The 18,476-nt window shown below is 43.4% G+C and overlaps 3 protein-coding genes across 4 annotated transcripts in view; 2 read left to right on the forward strand and 1 right to left on the reverse strand.

Annotated features, from left to right (window-relative positions):
• Positions 1 to 463: 463 nt before the first annotated feature.
• LOC123086812 (pre-mRNA-processing protein 40A) lies at positions 464 to 4,031 on the forward strand. Its single transcript, XM_044508625.1, has 8 exons — positions 464 to 692; positions 1,689 to 1,945; positions 2,060 to 2,140; positions 2,290 to 2,351; positions 2,477 to 2,546; positions 3,157 to 3,209; positions 3,309 to 3,366; positions 3,456 to 4,031. Exons 2-8 carry the CDS (start codon positions 1,742 to 1,744, stop codon positions 3,612 to 3,614), a joined length of 687 nt encoding a protein of 228 aa, XP_044364560.1. The 5' UTR covers positions 464 to 692; positions 1,689 to 1,741; the 3' UTR covers positions 3,615 to 4,031.
• Positions 4,032 to 4,523: 492 nt separating this feature from the next.
• On the reverse strand, positions 4,524 to 6,369 carry LOC123086814 (40S ribosomal protein S27). Its single transcript, XM_044508626.1, has 3 exons — positions 6,150 to 6,369; positions 5,528 to 5,556; positions 4,524 to 4,906 (listed from the first exon to the last, which is right to left on the reverse strand). Exons 1-3 carry the CDS (start codon positions 6,252 to 6,254, stop codon positions 4,780 to 4,782), a joined length of 261 nt encoding a protein of 86 aa, XP_044364561.1. The 5' UTR covers positions 6,255 to 6,369; the 3' UTR covers positions 4,524 to 4,779.
• Positions 6,370 to 10,019: 3,650 nt separating this feature from the next.
• The window catches only part of LOC123086815 (exocyst complex component SEC3A), a 10,846-nt gene continuing 2,389 nt past the window's right edge, over positions 10,020 to 18,476 (forward strand). The window contains exons 1-20 of one of the 2 annotated variants that reach the window (XM_044508627.1): positions 10,020 to 10,445; positions 10,534 to 10,604; positions 10,714 to 10,794; positions 10,873 to 10,940; positions 11,042 to 11,144; positions 11,469 to 11,614; positions 11,724 to 11,841; positions 12,486 to 12,590; positions 13,585 to 13,686; positions 13,774 to 13,911; positions 14,581 to 14,709; positions 14,792 to 14,872; positions 14,969 to 15,043; positions 16,961 to 17,128; positions 17,232 to 17,346; positions 17,454 to 17,521; positions 17,651 to 17,821; positions 17,923 to 18,002; positions 18,124 to 18,202; positions 18,371 to 18,468. In XM_044508627.1, the coding sequence (XP_044364562.1) occupies positions 10,241 to 10,445; positions 10,534 to 10,604; positions 10,714 to 10,794; positions 10,873 to 10,940; positions 11,042 to 11,144; positions 11,469 to 11,614; positions 11,724 to 11,841; positions 12,486 to 12,590; positions 13,585 to 13,686; positions 13,774 to 13,911; positions 14,581 to 14,709; positions 14,792 to 14,872; positions 14,969 to 15,043; positions 16,961 to 17,128; positions 17,232 to 17,346; positions 17,454 to 17,521; positions 17,651 to 17,821; positions 17,923 to 18,002; positions 18,124 to 18,202; positions 18,371 to 18,468 (2,201 nt within the window). In that variant the 5' untranslated portion in view covers positions 10,020 to 10,240. The remainder of the gene's footprint in view (positions 10,446 to 10,533; positions 10,605 to 10,713; positions 10,795 to 10,872; positions 10,941 to 11,041; positions 11,145 to 11,468; positions 11,615 to 11,723; positions 11,842 to 12,485; positions 12,591 to 13,584; positions 13,687 to 13,773; positions 13,912 to 14,580; positions 14,710 to 14,791; positions 14,873 to 14,968; positions 15,044 to 16,960; positions 17,129 to 17,231; positions 17,347 to 17,453; positions 17,522 to 17,650; positions 17,822 to 17,922; positions 18,003 to 18,123; positions 18,203 to 18,370; positions 18,469 to 18,476) is intronic. The other variant, XM_044508628.1, reaches the window with a different exon arrangement.

Raw genomic sequence — 18,476 nt, forward strand, 5'->3', positions numbered from 1 at the left:
GGCGGGCAACGGCGAGTGGAGGCGGCGGCGGCGGCTCTTGCGGTGGGCGAGGACGAGTGGAGGCGGCGGCTACTGACGGCGAGTGGAGGAGGCGGCGGCGGGCGACGGCGAGTGGAGGCCGCGGCGGCGGCTCTTGCGGCGGCGGCGGAACCCTAGGTTCCTCTCCCCTCGCTGTCTCTGTTCGTGCGTGGGCTTGCGATGAGGGAGACGAGACGAATGGATTGATTGAAACATGGCTCGATGGCATTCCTTTCGTAATTGCGCTGAACTGTCAAGGGCGTCGGTGGAAATTTGACCGAGTGAAATCAGTTTCCTGGTGAAAGCACGACTGGCCTCGCTTCGCCCTATACCACGTAAAAAGGCCTGAAATCATTTTTAACTATCAGCCGAAAACTGTCCCGTTTTAGCTGTTTGTTACAGCTTTAGCTTATTTCTACCGAAAACTGCTCTCTAAAACCCAAACAAACACAGCCGTATGGTAGCGGCCCCGCAAAACTGCAGATACGTGTCGAATCCACGCGGCCCAGCTCTCTTTCTCTCCTCTTTCACCAAGCCCTAGGCGCACCACCCTAAGCCACCGCAGCACCGCTGCGGCTTTGCCACCGGAGTTCGTCGGACCACCGTGTGGATCCCGGTCCGTCGACGCAGGCGAGGGCCTCCGACGCCGATCGAAGTGCTGCCGCCGCTGTTTGGTTAGTTTTTGGGCCCCCTCAATTTGCGATTCATCCGTGCGGGGACATGGTAGTTCGGTAGTTTCGGTCCAGCTGATTGCAGCACAGTACAGGGGCGCTTTGCGACAATCGCCTCAGGGGGTGGTTAGATATGCTGCATTGAGTAATCTGGTCGGTTTATGGCCAACAGAAATTTGGTAGTTTTGGTCTAGCTGCTCCCCGCCAATATCTGCCATGAGAATCGATTTTCACATGTATTTGCAGAAAAAGGAATGTTTTTATGAGTAATTATGATAGCAGGGCAAGACTAATCATTACTAATGCTTTGGTCCCTTGCCGCTAATCAATCAGTGAACTGCATTGGACAGACCCAGTGCTAGAAGCTCCCACACAAGGTTGGGGAAGGATTAGTGAGCTGCATTAGTAGATGGTTAAATCGGATAACATGCTTAAAGATCCGATTTGCTATTACTCTTTTTTTTTGGGTGGTGGATTAATAAGTAATAGGCATTGTTTGCACTTGGAGACATGTGTAGGTGCTGTAGTCATAAAGGAAATTGTGGGCCATTGATTTCTTGGTGAGTGTCTTGAAGTAACCTTTTTTCCTACCACTAGTAAAACTGAAGCGTGAAGAACCACATACCTGTTTTAATCGACGGGCTTGTGCAACATAGATATTTTGGTGATAAGAGTGGCGGTGATAACAGAGTAAGCAGGAATTGGTTTGCATGGCTATAGGAATGTTGTTACTTTTGTTTTACTGAGTGGGCATGGTTTGCTTAGATGGTCGTGCGGCTCAGCCTGAATAGAATTGGCAATGCATCGTTCTGCTCCAGAGAGATAGAGGAGCATGCATGACGAACCACTGTTTCTATATTCGCCCATAGTGGTATTATTTGAGGATATATCTCTTTTTTGTTTGATTCGGCGTTTTCGTGTTAATTTGAATAGTAGGGTTCGGACTTATATATCTCCTTATGTTAGGTTGCTTATTGCTATTTTGTGCTCTGTTTTCAGTTTAGCCCGGTTGGTCCTCGACAACAGACTCTTCAGCTTGTTCAGTTCATGCAATGCAACCTCTGCGGCAACCGTTTCAACTTGTTGATCAGGACATGCCAGAAGCTAACATGGGGATGTCAGAGCAGATGCCACATTTTCCGCAACTTGGGCACCATATGCCTCACTCTGGTCTTGTTCTACCTGCACCACGAGCTGTGCTACCTGGTGGATATATGCCAAACATGGGTGCCCCTATGCAGCCTCCGTTTTATACTGTATGTGTTTCACTGTTTTATTTCGATGTATGCACATGGAAGGCTTCTCCCTCGCAGTAGTATATATCTAGAATGTTTTCTCTTTGCTGACAAGCTATTAATTCTACATTTCAGTATCAACAAATGTGGGTTCCTGTTCTAGTTCACCCCCTGGGTTCAACTCAGCATCACACCATGTCTCCTTGGCTGCCCTCAGTAAGTAGCAAGACCTTGGGTTCATTTTCATCACTTGATTTTTGTCTGCGACATATGATTAGTTCGTTTGCCACTTCATTCCATTTTTGTCTACTACATAAAATTGAAAAAGCTTTTCCCATGCATAAACTCAGTCTGCAAACTTGCAGGTTAGCTCATCTGACCCTAGCCCTTTGGATTGGCAAGAGCACTTTTCACATGAAGGGAAAAAGTAAGTTGTCTTTGAATTACTTTTTAACTAATAACTTCCCTTGTGATGTATGGCAGCATGATTCAATGTTACATGCTTTGGTATATCTTACTTATTGGCTTTGCTTGATATCATTATTTACCTAGGTACTATTACAATATGAGGACAAAACAATCAAGTTGGTACAAACCTGTCGAGTTGATGACACCTTTGGAGGTCAGTTGTGATGTGTTCTTATTTGTTGGCTTTCCTACTGTTGTCTTTGTTCTCATGAAGTCTTGACTATAGTTTCATTTTCTATTTTCAGCATATTGTTATTATTTTATCAACCTGTAGATTTCCATGGTTGTTTGTCTTGTACAACGCACCTGTGATATTGCTACTTTCGGTTTACTTGGAAAAAAGGAACTTCAGAACTTTGCTTGTGTAAGGTGACTATTTATCTGCATTAGTAGCAGTGGCAACTTCTGCAATGCGTGCCCGTGTTTTATGCACTGCTTACATTTTTCTCATGACTGATATCTAAATTTAAAAAGTTGATGAACACAATGGATCACATGACCTCATGATTATGCTCTCTTTCATCAACACATTAGCAATACAGCACCCTGGCTTCTTCCATTTGATCCGTACAATTGCTTTCTTCCCATTTTACTTACCTTTGTTATATTTCTATATTATAAATATCTTGCAATTATTGTCGATGATTCTTTGTTTCTATTCTTCAAGAGGGCAGTGCAATTTCACTTCAGTGTTTGCTTCTGTTCTTCTGTTTATATTAATGAGCTGTTACGGCTTTTATTGCATACCTTCGGTGATATAACAGAGGGCTGATGCGACTACTGCTTGGAATGAATATACTACGGATGAAGGACGGAAGTAAGTTCGTACTGAATTTATTTCGCCACTGGTGTTTTCTTATTTGGTTGGAATCATGGATTTCCCTCATTCCAAAGTCTCACTATTCTACTATTCCAGGTACTACCACAACAGAGTGACGAAGAAATCTCAATGGACTATTCCTGAGGAGCTGAAGGTTGCTCTTTTTACATGACATCCAGAACTATTGTTTTATTACAAAAAAGATTGGAATGCTTTTACAATTTCATTTCGATTTGTGTTTAGATTGCACGTGAACTAGCAGAGAAGGCGTCAAGCCAACGGCCTGATCAGGACGCTCAAACCACTGCTGGTGCCTATGTTGGATCCTCTTATGCTGCTTCAAGCACACACGATGCAATGGCGGTCGTTTCTGAAAGAATAGATCAAGAGTTGAGGATTTGAGTCTTGGCCCATGGTAGCAACAGTTGCTTCAGGCTTCAGGCACACATGGTGCTGTAGGTAGCGGTCAGTCATCTGTGGTCTGTGGAACATTAGATCAAAAGTTGTTGATTCGAGGAAAAAGTTCTTAAGATTTTACCGAAGTTGTTATAAGGTACCCGTTCCAGAGTTGCTATACCGTAGTTGCTACTCCTTTGGGTATAAGCTACCCTGAGTTGTGGTTTTTAGTAGTAATATTACTCCTTTCATCCTTTGGGTATGTTTACACGGCCAGTAGCCAACTTGTTTTGCACGTTATTGAGCTGGTTACTGGCGAGTGGGGGTGGTTTTGCCCTTCTCCTGAACATCATTGGGTTGGTTTGGGGGCAACTATAATGTACTTCCTCCATTTCTAAATACAATACCTTTTAGAGATTTCAATGCTGACTATATACAGACGTATATAGACCTATTTGTAGATTCACTCATTTTGCTTCATACGTATTACCCCTGTCCTTGTTTATTGGTCCCTTTGCATTTTGTGCTAAATTTTGACATTAGATAATGAATGTATCCAAAAATAATCTCAATGGAAATTATGTTTAAATACAAATCCAACAATATAATTTTTGATGACATGCATTATTATTTTCATAGTTACATCTAATCGTTATAGTCTGGCCCAAAATATTAAGGGCACCAATAAACCAGAATGGAGGTAGTGCTCCATGTCGACAAGGTCTCAAGAGTAATCTGTATTGGTGCATAACATTCAGAAGGGCAGGACATCCCCGGCCTTTACGGATCAGGAGCGCGCCGATCAGGAGAGCTGTAGTGCTACCATATGTCGTAGACAATGAGCCAAGGGCTACAATTCATGACACACAGGCACAGTTCAGGGGAGACAATTGGGCAACAAACACAAACAGAAAATACAAGCAACAAACGATTCAAGAGTCATATACCAGCGAGGGCAAACAGCATCATTAGGAACAACAATTCATCAGACCACCATATTACCTGGCAGGTACTACTAGTCTGATCTCACAGCCCAAACGGAATATTGCTCGAGCTAGATACCAAATTACCAAAGATGGATTCAATTTGCCAGACATTGCAAAATTTTCAGACCAACACCCCTGAAAAACTAGAGTTCAACATCGGCTTGCTTTTAAAGATAGACTTCTGTTTAGTCGCCCTTGCGGCGGAAGGAGCAACCCTCGGTGAGCCTGGCCTTGCCACCCGTTGGCTGGCAGAGCACCGTTTGGCAGCCTGGGCACACCACGACGGTCTGTGAGTGGCTGAACACAGTAGTGCTGCAATCACAGAGAAGAGTAGTTCAGCAATAAATCATAAATAAATATCACAGGTGTAACCAAGCACATGTTGAAGTTGTGATCTACAAATATCAAAACAAAGTAGACTCAATGGTCGTAATGAGATGATAAATGATTGATATGTTATGTTCAAATGTATTGCATCGTAAAGTACTTAAAATAACTTTGTAAAATGGCACGGTAGACTGATGATTCAAGTTACAATTGTGAAACAATTTCAACATTAAGAACGCAGTAATTTACAAGGATCATGTTTGAACTAGCGTGTTACAAGGCTTGTGCATGCAACTAGGTGGTAGTATACAATGCATTACCAAAAACAAACACAAAATCATGTTTGAAAAATGCATCTTCCATCCTTTTTATTTTAAATATAAAGCATATGATGTCACAGAAGAACAAAACACAAAGCAGTAGAATAAACTATGCACATGTATTTGGCAGCCCACTCTCATTACCAGTTTACTTATAGAAATAAGCAAGGACATTTTTAAAGCATGACAATGTCTTGTTATCAGATGATTATACGAGGATAACAGTAGCAAATGAACCTACTGAACTAAGCAGTTGCAAAGAAGACAAAAGGTGAAGAAAAATTACATGTTGAAGCAGCCCTGGCACTTGACGTCCTGCAACAGTTGACAAATGACCATCAGAAGTTCAGAACCACAATATCCAAACGGAAAAACAAAAATGCCAAACTTAAGCATAAGGAATGCACCGAACCGATTGTGGTCATGTGATGAAAGGGACGTGGCACTAAGTTACACGGGATTATACGATTCTATGATCCACAGAAACAACTCAGATCAGAACAGCACTTTCTACAGTGTTCACTCACACATCTGTTCTAGCATAGAGATTTCGGATACCTAGAACATGCGGCAGCATGGATTGACATACAATATGCAAGGGTACATAAATTTTTGACAGACCAAACGCATGCTTCAAGATTAATCACAGGCAATCACGATCAGCCGCGTCATCTACCACGAGCCCGTGGTAACAGGCACCATTACTCAGCTACACCAAGAGCCTACCGAAGCAAAATTCTTCCAAATCAGATGAAGAATTCAGGCAACCAAAAGGTGACATGTTTTCTATATATGTCTCGCGCTGCATAGTACCACTACACGATGTACGAACACCGCTGAGAATGGTGCAGTAGAGGAGAAGATGCACTCACGGAGAGAAGATTATAAGGGGAAGGGGAATTATTTACCATGAAGAAGGAGTTGGGAGACTGGACGAGGCGCTTCTTCTTGTGCTTGAGCTTCTCGAGCTCCGCCGGCGGGTTCAGCAGGTCGATGTCGTTCTGCAGCACCATCGTGGGAGGCTAGGGTTTGCTCGGGCACCGCGCTCTCTGGTCTCCGGCAGGGACGATCCGAAGAGGCGGCGGCGGCGAGGGGGTAGAGAAAGTGGAGACGGTTAGGGTTGGGGCAGTATTTATAGGCAAGGGTGAGGGGATCGGGAGGCGGAGGAATTATAGCGACCCGTATGCAGCAGTGGTCGCCCGTCTCGCCGGTTAACTGGGCCAAGCCCAGCACGCGCTGTTACACGCGTGTCCGCGAGCCACTGGCAGAATCGCTTCACGCTCTCCTTTTTTCTTTCTTTCTTTCTTTCAATTTTTTCTTTCATAATAATATTTTGGTGTTTCACTTTTTTATATTCCGGCGACTTTTTTTACTTCAGTTGATTTAATTCAAATTTTAAAGGGTTACTGAATCCAAACATGTTTGCGGATTAGAAAAATGCATTTTGGAAAATGTCCATGAGTTTGGAAAAAAATGTTCACAAACTTAAAGAATGCTCACAAATTCAAAAACTGTTCAAGAATTGAAATAAACGGTGAATTTTAAAAATGTTCACAAGTTCGAAAAAATCGCAAATTCAAAAAATATTTGTGTAACAAAAATAATGTTTGCAAACTAAAAAATATTTGTAAATTCAATACATGAATTTGAAAATTTTCGTAAATTTGCCAAAATGTTCATGAAATTTAAATATATTCAAAAATTCAAAAAATATTTTTGAAATTCAAAAAATGTTTGCAAAATTGAAAAATGCTCATGGATATGATATCGAAAATTTAAAATTTTCTAAACTTTAAAAATTCATAAATTTTAAAAACATTAATTTAAAAAGTTCATGAATTAAAAAATGTTCACAAAATTGAAAACATGATTACAAGGTGTTCATGCAGCCATGTTGGTTATCACATACCAGCGCGTGCACTTCGGGATCCCAATTGTCCATTCAGCGAGGAGGGTGGGATCCTTCTGTGCGGCCTCCTCCTCATCAAGCATATGTTCCTCCTCCTTCAAGAGCGGCTTAGTTCGGACAAAGGAGAAACGACACGGTGAAAGTGAAAAAGGAGGTGGAGGCAAAGAGGAAGTGTAGCTACGTGTCAATACAGGTCCAGGATAATCTTTCCATAATGACGAATGGCAGGAAAAAATGACGGCAAAGGACGCGAGGAATTGGGTACACGGCGGCAATTGGCCCGCTTCCTGATGCCATGGGCGTCTGCACCATTATTAGGGAGAGAAAATAGGCCACGTCAAAGGATAGGAGGGAGGTGAAGCTTACCTCCTTCGCTCTTGGAGATGGAATTGTACCAAAGCAACGTCCCACGGTCTCAAGATATGGAATCTCACCGCTCGAATTGGAGTTGCATCCATAATAAAATCGCGGGCGAATGATTACTCTACTAGAGCGGCATTTTCGACCGAAATCACCAAACGAACACTCATATGGCAATTGGGCCGCTCTAAGGCAATTAATGATCTACCTCTATCATGCGAGTAATCATCTGTTACTCTTTTCAAATGTAAATCACAAAATCGATTACTAGAAGTAACACAAACATGATGCTACTTTCTCTCTTCAGTCTAAATCGATAATGTTGGAATAAGCCACGGCGTGTGTGGTCGGGCGCGACGGATGCGCGCGGGACGGACGGGACGCACTGGTGTCGTCGGGCTCGTCGGGCTTGTCGGACGCGTCGGTGACGCACGGGACGGGCGGGACGTGCGGGACGGAGCAGCGTGGCGTGTGTGTAGTGTGTCTACTAGTAGCGTGTGTGTGTGTGTGCGCGCGCATGTGCATGGCGTGGTGGTACGTGAGTCTCCAGCCATGTGAGCTAGCTAGGTGGTTAGATGCATTGGAAACGGCCGGATAGCGATACACTGGAAACGGTCGGTGAGCGCGTCGTGGGCGCATGTGGCCAGGCATGCAGGTCGTGCGTGCGTGCCCAGCAAAAGCGTAGGGGCTGCGCTACAGTTGGCTACAAAACTGTATGCTCTCGTGTTTATTTTGCGAGGCAGTTGGTGCTTTGAAAAGGAATAGTAACGGGGTTGTATGTAGCCGGGTGAAACTCCAGCGCTGTGTGCTCCTCCTTCTTCTACCTCCATCCATCCGTGTGAGAGAGCGGTTCCAACAATTGGTATCAGAGCATACAGTTTTGTACCGGACGTGTCGGGCGCGTCGGGACCGCGGACATGGACCGCGTCGAGGCGCTGGACCTGGTTGCGCAGATCGCGTACGTGCGCGGCGGGAGCGCCGGCCGGGAGCGCGGGGACGTGGGGAGTGCGGCTACGACGACAACGACGACGACGGACTCCTCTAGGCCGTGGCTTAGGGTGTGTGTTGGAATAAGCCACGGCGTGTGTGGTCGGGCGCGACGGATGCGCGTGGGACGAACGGGACGCACTGGTGTCGTCGGGCTCGTCGGTGACGCGCGGGACGGGCGGGACATGCGGGACGGAGCAGCGTGGCGTGTGTGTAGTGTGTCTACCAGTAGCGTGTGTGTGCGCGCATGTGCATGGCGTGGTGGTACGTGAGTCTACAGCCATGTGAGCTAGCTAGGTGGTTAGATGCACTGGAAACGGCCGGTTAGCGATGCACTGGAAACGGCCGCGGTGAGCGCGTCGTGGGCGCATGTGGCCGGGCATGCAGGTCGTGCGTGCGTGCCCAGCGAAAGCGTAGGGGCTGCGCTGCAGTTGGCTATAAAACTGTATGCTTTTGTGTTTGTTTCGCGAGGCAGTTGGTGCTTTGAAAAGGAATAGTAATGGGACTGTATATAGCCGGATGAAACTCCAGTGCTGTGTGCTCCTCCTTTTTCTACCTCCATTCATCCGTGTGAGAGAGCGGTTCCAACAGATAATGCTCTCAACGCACCATCTGCTGAAGCTTTGACATTGCTGCGAGGTCTAAAATTGCTCGCTAAAGTTGGTTGCAGCAAGGTAACGAGTGAATTTAATGTTTGAAACTTGTGGAAGCATACAATTATATTACTAAAGTTTGGAGCCCGTACTCAGCATCATGACGGCCATTTGCTTCCGTTTAGCTCATGGAATTCCCAGGATTTCATTTCAGGGGAAGCAAATGGATTGACACGATTTCCTAGGTACACTTTTCTGTATACAAACACTAGTTGTGTTCGGGTTGCTAAAGTTCCCTGACTTCTTGTAATGGCATGTGTTGCTTGATTTAACTTTGCCAAAGTTTAAATAAGGCGTCATGAGTCTTTCCCTTCAAATAAAAAAAATACAATAGTGTACTACTTTCTGTCTTTCGTATTTCGTATTCAAATAAAAAACACAACATGATACTAGTTCTTTCTTTCTTCCGTATATTAAATACATTATCTGTTTTCGCCCAAAAAACCCCCCTTATAACCAGCGAACTGTCGCTGGGAGGATGGAAATACGAATGATTTTGATGGCAATTTGTGATGGTCAAGGATGGTAATTTCACTTCGTGAGCATGGCCGCTCCATCTTTTTAGTTATGCTTTTTTTTTCTCGGAAGATTGTCGTCCTTGCAAACTAAAATTGCCATCCCTGTGGCGATATAAATATTTATTAAAATTAAGTGTATGTGCGTATGTCATGTGTGAGCGTCTGCGTTTGTATTGTGTTTAAAAATATATATTTGCAATTGCATCCCTCTCATTCGAATGGCATTACCGGAAAAAAAACATTATCTGAAAATAATCTATCCTGCATGGTTTGTAACAAGATCTCGTTTTCTGCTCCTGAAAAAATGGCGAGAGCCAGAAATAGAGAAACAAAAGAGAAGGAAACGGGAAAGGCGGCATCATGAGCCCCCGTCCATGCAGCGATCTTGCAGTCGGTCAGTTACGAGGACGGATCGAGCCATCTCATCGATCACCGCCAGCACCATTCCGCGCCGACCCTTCTATCCGATCCCATTCACCTCACGGCGAGCGCTCAAGCAAGAACTAATCCGGTGCCGGCGGCGAGAGAGAGAGAAATAGAGAGAGGGCGATCGATCCTCCCCGCCGTCGGCCATGGCGCGGTCGAGCGCGGACGACATGGAGCTGAAGCGCGCGTGCGAGGCGGGCATCCTGAGCAAGGAGAAGGCCCCCGAGAAGGTGGTGATGTGCATGCGCGTGGCCAAGGGCCGCACCAGCGGCGGCACCTGGGCCGGGAAGGCCGGCAAGCTCGCCTCCCGGCACAGCAACATGGCCAAGCCCCGCGTCCTCGCCGTCACCAGTCAGCACCCCATCCGCCCATCCATCCATCTCTCTTCCATCTCCATCTCAGACAATCATATGCATCTTGTTTGATTCCCCCGTGGCAGCCAAGCCGAAAGGGCAGAAGACCAAGGCGTTCCTGCGAGTCCTCAAGTACTCCAATGGCGGAATCCTCGAGGTGATTTCTCACGACCACCTAACCAATCAGTCAATTGGGTCGATTTACCGAGCTGCAGATCGATTTCTGACATTACCCCCGTCCTCGTCGATCGATCATCGCTCATCAGCCGGCGAAGGTGTACAAGATCAAGCATCTCCACAAGGTGGAGGTCGCCACCAACGATCCCAGCGGATGCACCTTCATATTGGTACGTGTATCATCATTCCTCACGATAAATAATTACTGTCCAACCTCTTGATTTCACACGAAAATTGTGCATGTCCAGGGGTTTGATAACCTGAGGAGCCAGAGTGTTTCGCCTCCTCAGTGGACGATGCGCAACAAGGACGACAGGTGACGCGTCAGCCAGTTCGTTCGTTCGTAGCATACATGTTCACCATTCTCTTTAGTTTTCAATCCATTCATTTGTGCATACTATTGTCTAAGTCTTGCAGGAACCGTCTGCTGATGTGCGTTCTCAACCTGTGCAAAGAGCTGCTGGGTGGCATCCCCAAAGTTTCTGGCATGGACATCGTCGAGATGGCTATCTGGGCCAAGGTACATTACTTTCTCACTTTTTGGGGGGTTGTTGCGAGCTTCGAAAATTTGTGAACCATGAATTTTGATATACGTTTTATCATGAATAATTAAGTGCGGGATTAGTACTCTAGCCAGCTTTAGACCGCGCGTGTATTTCAAGTAACCTAAGACACATCATCCGTAGTCCCCATGTTCACAGCAAATAGATCAATATAGTCTTGTATATTTACCCGTACCATGACTGTTTTGGCCGCTCAACTCTATCGAATATCCAATGTTTTAGACTTGGAGCGTCCTGTATGATTTTCATAACACGAATTATAATATTAAACTGAAATGCAGGAGAACACTACAACAAAGGCTACGCAGGTGTCCACGAATGATAGCCCCTTTGATTCACTGGTGCTAGAGGCTGACTCTCAAGTTGCCCTAGAGAAGGACCTGGTTTCACAAGCGGAGGAAGAGGACATTGAGGCTCTCCTTGGCAAGTAAGTTGCCGAACTGGTAGTGGCATACTTAGACATCTACGGGGCACAACAAACTTCTTTTTTGCATGAAAACTATGATACTGATGCCTGACATTTTATATCGGCATAGCTATGTCATGGCCATTGGTGAAGCAGAGGCATTTTCAGAAAGGATGAAGCGTGAACTTGTAGCTCTCGAATCTGCAAATGTGTATGCCCTTGTGGAAACAGAATCTGTTGTGGATGAGGTATGCGAGCATTTTTTTCCGCTATTCTGTAAATGCACTCTCATCGTCTACATGCCAATTGGAGCATTACTGTTCTTTTATGTAGTACGCGACGTCAATTCAGTATCTGAGTTTTGGCTAGTTTAACCTTGTATTGATATGAACTTGCACATTTTGCTATATCTCCCATTATCATGAGGTTCCTACCAAAATGTTAGTTATTTTAATTTTATACTACTTTCAGCTTACCCTTCCTTGAAGGACCAAATTAGTTAGCCGTATACACACCTCCTAAAAGTGGTCATGCTATTTTTCCATCTCTCATTAGCAGATAAAGCTCATCCCGAGTTGGTTCAAAAGATTGTTCACAGCAGGTTATTTGACATGTGAATGATGCATACAGTAATAGCCTATTTTAGCATTACATACATCGCTGGATAAGTGTGCTTAAAACTTCTTTCAGGAGAATGGATTGGTTTTTTTTACATAAAAGGATTAACTACTTTATTTATTTTACCAATTCATTTGCATATATATGATTATTGTTAGTAGCCTTATTTGTATGTCTTAGTTCTAAACTGTTTTTTATGCATTGTTATACATATTAGTATATTACGAATCAGAGAAATTTGATGCCTCACAACTTCAAGTTTTGGGTTCTACAGGTATTGCAGGGCTTAGAAGTAGCTACCATATGTGTTGAAGATATGGATGAGTGGCTTGGCATTTTCAACATCAAGCTCAGGCATATGAGGGAGGATATACAATCTGTAATTCTTCTTACCTCTAGTAGTCCATTTAATTTAAGGATTACCATAAGCTTATATTCACAGGTTTGCAGGTTCACAGCTTTGTTTATCATACTGATCTATAGTATCATGAATTTTAACTGTTAGTACCTAATTACCTATGATAGGGTTTATTTATTTATTTATTTTCCCTTAAAAAAGAGAGTAAACATCAACGAACTACAACATTGGGTCGAAGGTTTCAAAAAACCAGAACTCTTGGGGCTAACGGATACAACCCACCCAAAATGCACAACATGCGGGACCCACCATCAAGTGTCGGGTCGGAGTTACCCGAGGACGAGCCCGACGAGCCAGCGGAACTGCTGGTGCTGGACATGATTCTGACCTATCACTAGGTCGTGTTCCTCGCTCCCAATGGAGGACATGCTGAAAGCCCACCGATGAGAGGCCGCTGGCGCTCCTGGGGCAACCGCTCTTCCCGTAATTGTCTCCCGCGCTTGCCGATGCAGCGGATGTGGCAGAGGCGAGGGTGCTTCTGGCAGTCGAGTTTATGGGTTGTGGCCATGGTCTTTTTCATCAACTTGACCGACTAAGCTGTCGGGCGTGTCATTGCTGCGCTGCACTGGGTGGCCACCACCGACTACTACCGGACCAGTTCCAGTCTGACCCAGCTGTTGAACCCTGTCTGACTCAGTGCGTGACGAGGCAGAGTGGCTGCACTGGGTGGCCACCACCGACTATTTCCTCCTAAAAGTTTTTTGAAGCCATATTTAGCAGCAAATCTACTACCCCATTCGATCCATATTAGTTGTCGCTCAAACAGATGTACCTAGTAGCACTGAAATACGTCTATATACATCCGTTTTCAGTGACAATTAATATGGATCGGAGGGAGTGAAGATAATTAGACCGGATTATAATATCCATTTGTTGTTTGAGAGTGAGTTGAAGCGAATGTTTCTTTCATCACCTTGAGTATAAGCTTCACTAATTCCTTTGTTTGATTTTCCAGATAGAATGGCGTAATAACAGGTTGGAAATGCAATCTGTAAGTAATGTGGCATTAGGTGAGGAGCTAGACAGATTGCTTGTACTCTTGCAGATTCCACCTGAGGTGGGCACTGAATAAGCTTGTTACTCTTGCACTATATCCATCTACAGTTTGGTGATTACAATATTCATGTGATTAATCATGTTGTAGTATGAGGTGTCATTGACTGGAGGTTCATTCGACGAGGGAAATATGGTCAAGAATATAGAAGCCTGTGAATGGTTAACCAGTGCTATAAAGAACCTAGAAGCGTCCAACATGGATCCAAGCTATGCAAAAATGCGTGCTGTATGTTTTCTCTTTTCCTTATGTCATAATTTTCTGTCTTGATGATTATCTTGCCCAGGGCTTTCCTTTATAGGTATTATTCACTATTATTTAGATTGAACCGAAAATTGTCAAATAAGTCCACTGTATGGTAACCTCCCACTGATCTGGAGCACATGAAATACATGGAAGGCTTACTATGTACTCCCTCTGTAAATTAATATAAGAGCATTTAGACCACTATCTAAACGCTCTTATATTAGTTTACATAGGGAGTACATGTAAATACATCTAGCAGAGACTAGTAGGAGAAACTTACAGCAAACAAGCCGACCTTTTCCGAATGGAAGGTTCGTGAAATGATATTTCCTGCAAAGAAAACCACGCGAACATTTTAGAATCGCTTCAAAGTTGTGCACTGTCTTTTTCTTCCTCATCAGAAACTAGGCCTGTTGAGTCTGGTATTTAGTTCCTTTACAAGTCAAATACCTTTTTTTCCCTTGTTAGTTAACTTTGCCATGAATCTCCAGTAACGATTGTACATTCTATCAACATGAAAAGTATCTGAGGGTTTACCGATCCATGGATTAAGAGTTATACATAATTGGCAAGCTGCAACGTCTCTAGTTTTAAAGATTACCAAAATAACATTTCTCAGCCAATGTGCATTTTCTGTTGAAATTCATACAGGTTAGAGAAAAACGTGCAGAATTTGTACTTCTAAAGTGCACATTCGTTCGGAGAGCGTCAGAATTTTTAAGGAATTACTTTCCAACTTTGATTGATTCCATGCTAAATGATAAAGACAACTTCACTCAGGTAAAACCACATCCAATAATTGCAATGAGTTTAATTTTGGGCCAAAAGAGGACTTGTATGAACATTTTATAGACACTTGCAGAAAGGGCAATTGCAGAGGCCTGACCATGCTGACATGAGGTACAAATGCAGGACTTATGCTCGTCTTCTACAGTTCATCAAGGTTACTTGCATGTTATCTTGGTGTGATATTATAATCCTTCTGCAAATAGGGAATAATTAGTTTACTTCATGCTCACTTTATACTACATTTTTGTAGAGTCTGGACAAAAGTTGTATGATTCCTTTACGGAAAGCTTACTGCCATTCTCTGAACTTGCTAATTCGACGGGAGGTAAGGTTCTTTCTGTACTGTCTCAAGTTGTTACGTGATTATATTTCAAGACACCGATGCGTTGATTTGGTATAGCTGCTATGACCATGCAAAGATAACAACTCTGTTTAGCCATTTTGATAAAGAGAAAAGTATACTTTTCGTCCCTCAATTCTTCGCTAAGTTTATTTTTCGTCCCTCAACTCTAAAACCAGACAGAGTGCACCCCGAACTCTCGAAACCGGTCATTTTTCGTCCCTGCGACTGAGTCAACCCGATTTTGACCACACGTGAACATTACACATGATGAACAGTAAATTCAAAAAAATAGAAAAAAATCTGAAAATTTATGACATCAAAGATACTCAGTTAGCCACGTGTGTGCAAATTTTTGACATGTTTGGAAGTTCGAGGAGCTCGCAGCAAAAAAAGAAAAATTAAATCTACTCTGAAGTGAACAGTACATTCAAAAAAAATTAGAGAACAAGTCAAAAAAATTTGAAATTTTTTGCCATCGAAGATGCTTGGGTGGTCAAGGTGGGTGCAAATTTTCGTGGTAAAATAAGATCCGAGGGTTTGGAAACCACCCGAAGCGGCACGCACACATACCCTATTTTGTTTTTATTGGCATGACCTTCTCGGTTGTCATTTGACCACAAAAATATGTACGCACCTTGCACACCCGAGCATCTTTGATACCAAAAAATTTCAGATTTTTTTGCTATTTTTTTGATTTTACTGTTCACTTCAGAGTAGATTAATTTTTTATTTTTGCTGCGAGCTCCTCGAACTTCCAAACATGATGAAAATTTGCACGCACATGGCACACCTGAGTATCTTCGATGTCATAACATTTCAGATTTTTTTTAATTCTTTTTGCTCTATTTTTCGAATTTACTGTTCATCTGGTGTACTGTTCACACGTGGTCAAAACCGGGTTGACTCAGTCGCAGGGACGAAAAATAACCGGTTTCGAGAGTTTGGGATGCACTCTGTCCGGTTTTAGAGTTGAGGGACGAAAAGTAAACTCAGCGAAGAGTTGAGGGACGAAAAGTATACTTTTCTCTTTTGATAAATAAATTTGACTGTTGATCTTCTGAGAGGTGTTATCAAGTACTCCCTCCGTAAACTAATATAAGAGCGTTTAGAATACTAAAGTAGTGATCTAAACGCTCTTATATTAGTTTACAGAGGGAGTAACAATCAAGACTTCCATTGAGACTCGTTCAGGGCGCGCCACACGCTGCTTGGCACTTGGGGCCCTTAACCACGTCTGCAACACTTGACTCGTTTTCAATTAGCCATGCATGCTACGTACATTAACAGAAAGGGATGGAGTACGAGGGGTTACAGGGGTTTAATCGGGACGATGTAATTAGAGAGGGGCACGTGCTCCTCCTTGGTTATAGTGTTTAGCCGCTCCTGCCTAACAAAGCAAAAGGGATGGAGTATGATGAGCAACACACTCATCCTAAAAATATGATCAACTCATGACCATCGGTGCATGGAGGATTCGACATTCAGCCCACCCCAGAGGGTGCAGGACACTGCTTCCCGTATAGCACGTATGCCAGCAATAACATTTTGATAGCTTCTTCAATTGGTGCAACATGCCGCGAGAATCCGTGTCCATGGGTACGGGACTGCCTGCAAATGCCTGCAGTGCATCCTTTCTCTATGTTCTACCAACAATACTGAGCCTTGAAGTTTCTGTAACTTCATTAGCAATGCTTACAATGCTGAAAGAGCAAATCGACTAACTCAGTGACCACTCACATATCTCAGTAGCAAATAGCCTATGGGCAGTTAACCTCCAGAATAGCAAGCTTTTTCTGTAAATGCAAACTGCAATCTTAGTTCTTTTTCTGGGTACCTTATCGAGAGATGCAGCAAAACGAAATTTAAAAAATGGACATGACATGTGTATTCTTTTTGTAGGCCCGTGAATATTCTAATGAGCTCCGAAATAGTTCAAAAGCATCAAAGAGCAGCGCACCATCGTTTGAAGGTCCTGCAGGTGCAAATCAGCCAGCTGGTATTGCAGATAGTCCTGCAGAAGCGTACTCCAAAATGATTACTGCCTTTATTCCTCATCTTGTTGACGAGGTGTCTCTATTTCTACGCATTTTATGTGAGATTTCAAAGTAAATCCTGTCATATTATTAGAATTCACATGTAATATTTTTCATCATGGATGTCGATGATGCAGAGCTTGTTCTTGGCACATTTTATGTGCTTCGAAGTTCCTACATCGGGTGGTTCAGATAGTGATGAAGATAGTACTCCGAAAACTTCTGGGTCCTCTGGGAGTAGTGCCAAACCAAGTTAATAAACCACCGACACTCAAGTTCAACAATGTTCTCACGACGATAAAATTGTTCTTGCTTTTTGCATGATATAGAACTATCATCTTACTAAAACAATTTTCCAGGTAACAACAGTTCAGCCGATTTGGGAGTGCTAAACGAATGCTTACAGGAGATGCTCGATGGTATTCAGGTTGATTTTCTTGTCTTTCTCTTGTAAACATTGGCGACATGGTTTTACAAAAAAATTGAGAAACATAAAGCTGAAATTTAAGCTATTCAAGCGTACAGGCTTCACATGTTTTACATGCCATACTTTCAGGAGGACTTCTATGCTATAGTTGACTGGGCATTCAAGCTAGATCCACTGAGTTGTATACCAATGCACGGCATAACAGATCGTTATATTGCTGGTCAGAAGACAGAGGTTGCAGGATACGTTTCGGTGCTGCTTGATGACTTGGAGTCAAGAATAACCATTTTGTTTAGCAGGGTCTGACACTTTGACTCTAGCTCTAGGCAGAGATCTGTGGTGCTCCCACTTTGGAGCCTCTACTTTGTTCTTTACTGTTTCAATTTTCTTGGGCAGCACAGTTCGTTGATGATGCCTGTTTCCAGATCGAAAAGTATGAGCGTAATGTAAAACAAGTTGGAGTTGTACCATATATTCCCAGGTACATTGTTATGTGTTTCATAATACTTATGTAGAATCCAGAAAGACCACTGTCTTGCTCAACATGATGCATAGCTTAAGTCTATGATATCCATCTAGTTTCATTGTTTCTTTTTATATAGGTTTTCTCAACTTGCAGCACGAATGGAGCAGTATATCAATGGATCCAGGGATCTAGTTGATCAGGCATATACGAAAATTGTAAGACCTTCTGCAATGCGGAGCATTTGTTTCTTAACGAACAAAAGGAAAATTTGTACAAACTCTGTTAGATGATAATCAACCCAATATTTTCTACTAGTCAGAGCTATAGCTACACTATCCAACCATGTTCCTGGTTTACATAATATGCTGCGGTTTCTGAAATAGGTGACCATTATGTTTGTGACTCTGGAGAAAATTGCTCAAGTGGAGCCCAAATATGTTGATATTGTACTCTTGGAGAATTATGCAGCCTTCCAGCACAGGTTCTCTC

Source organism: Triticum aestivum, chromosome 4A, assembly GCF_018294505.1.
Source record: "Triticum aestivum cultivar Chinese Spring chromosome 4A, IWGSC CS RefSeq v2.1, whole genome shotgun sequence".
Classification (NCBI taxonomy): domain Eukaryota; kingdom Viridiplantae; phylum Streptophyta; class Magnoliopsida; order Poales; family Poaceae; genus Triticum; species Triticum aestivum.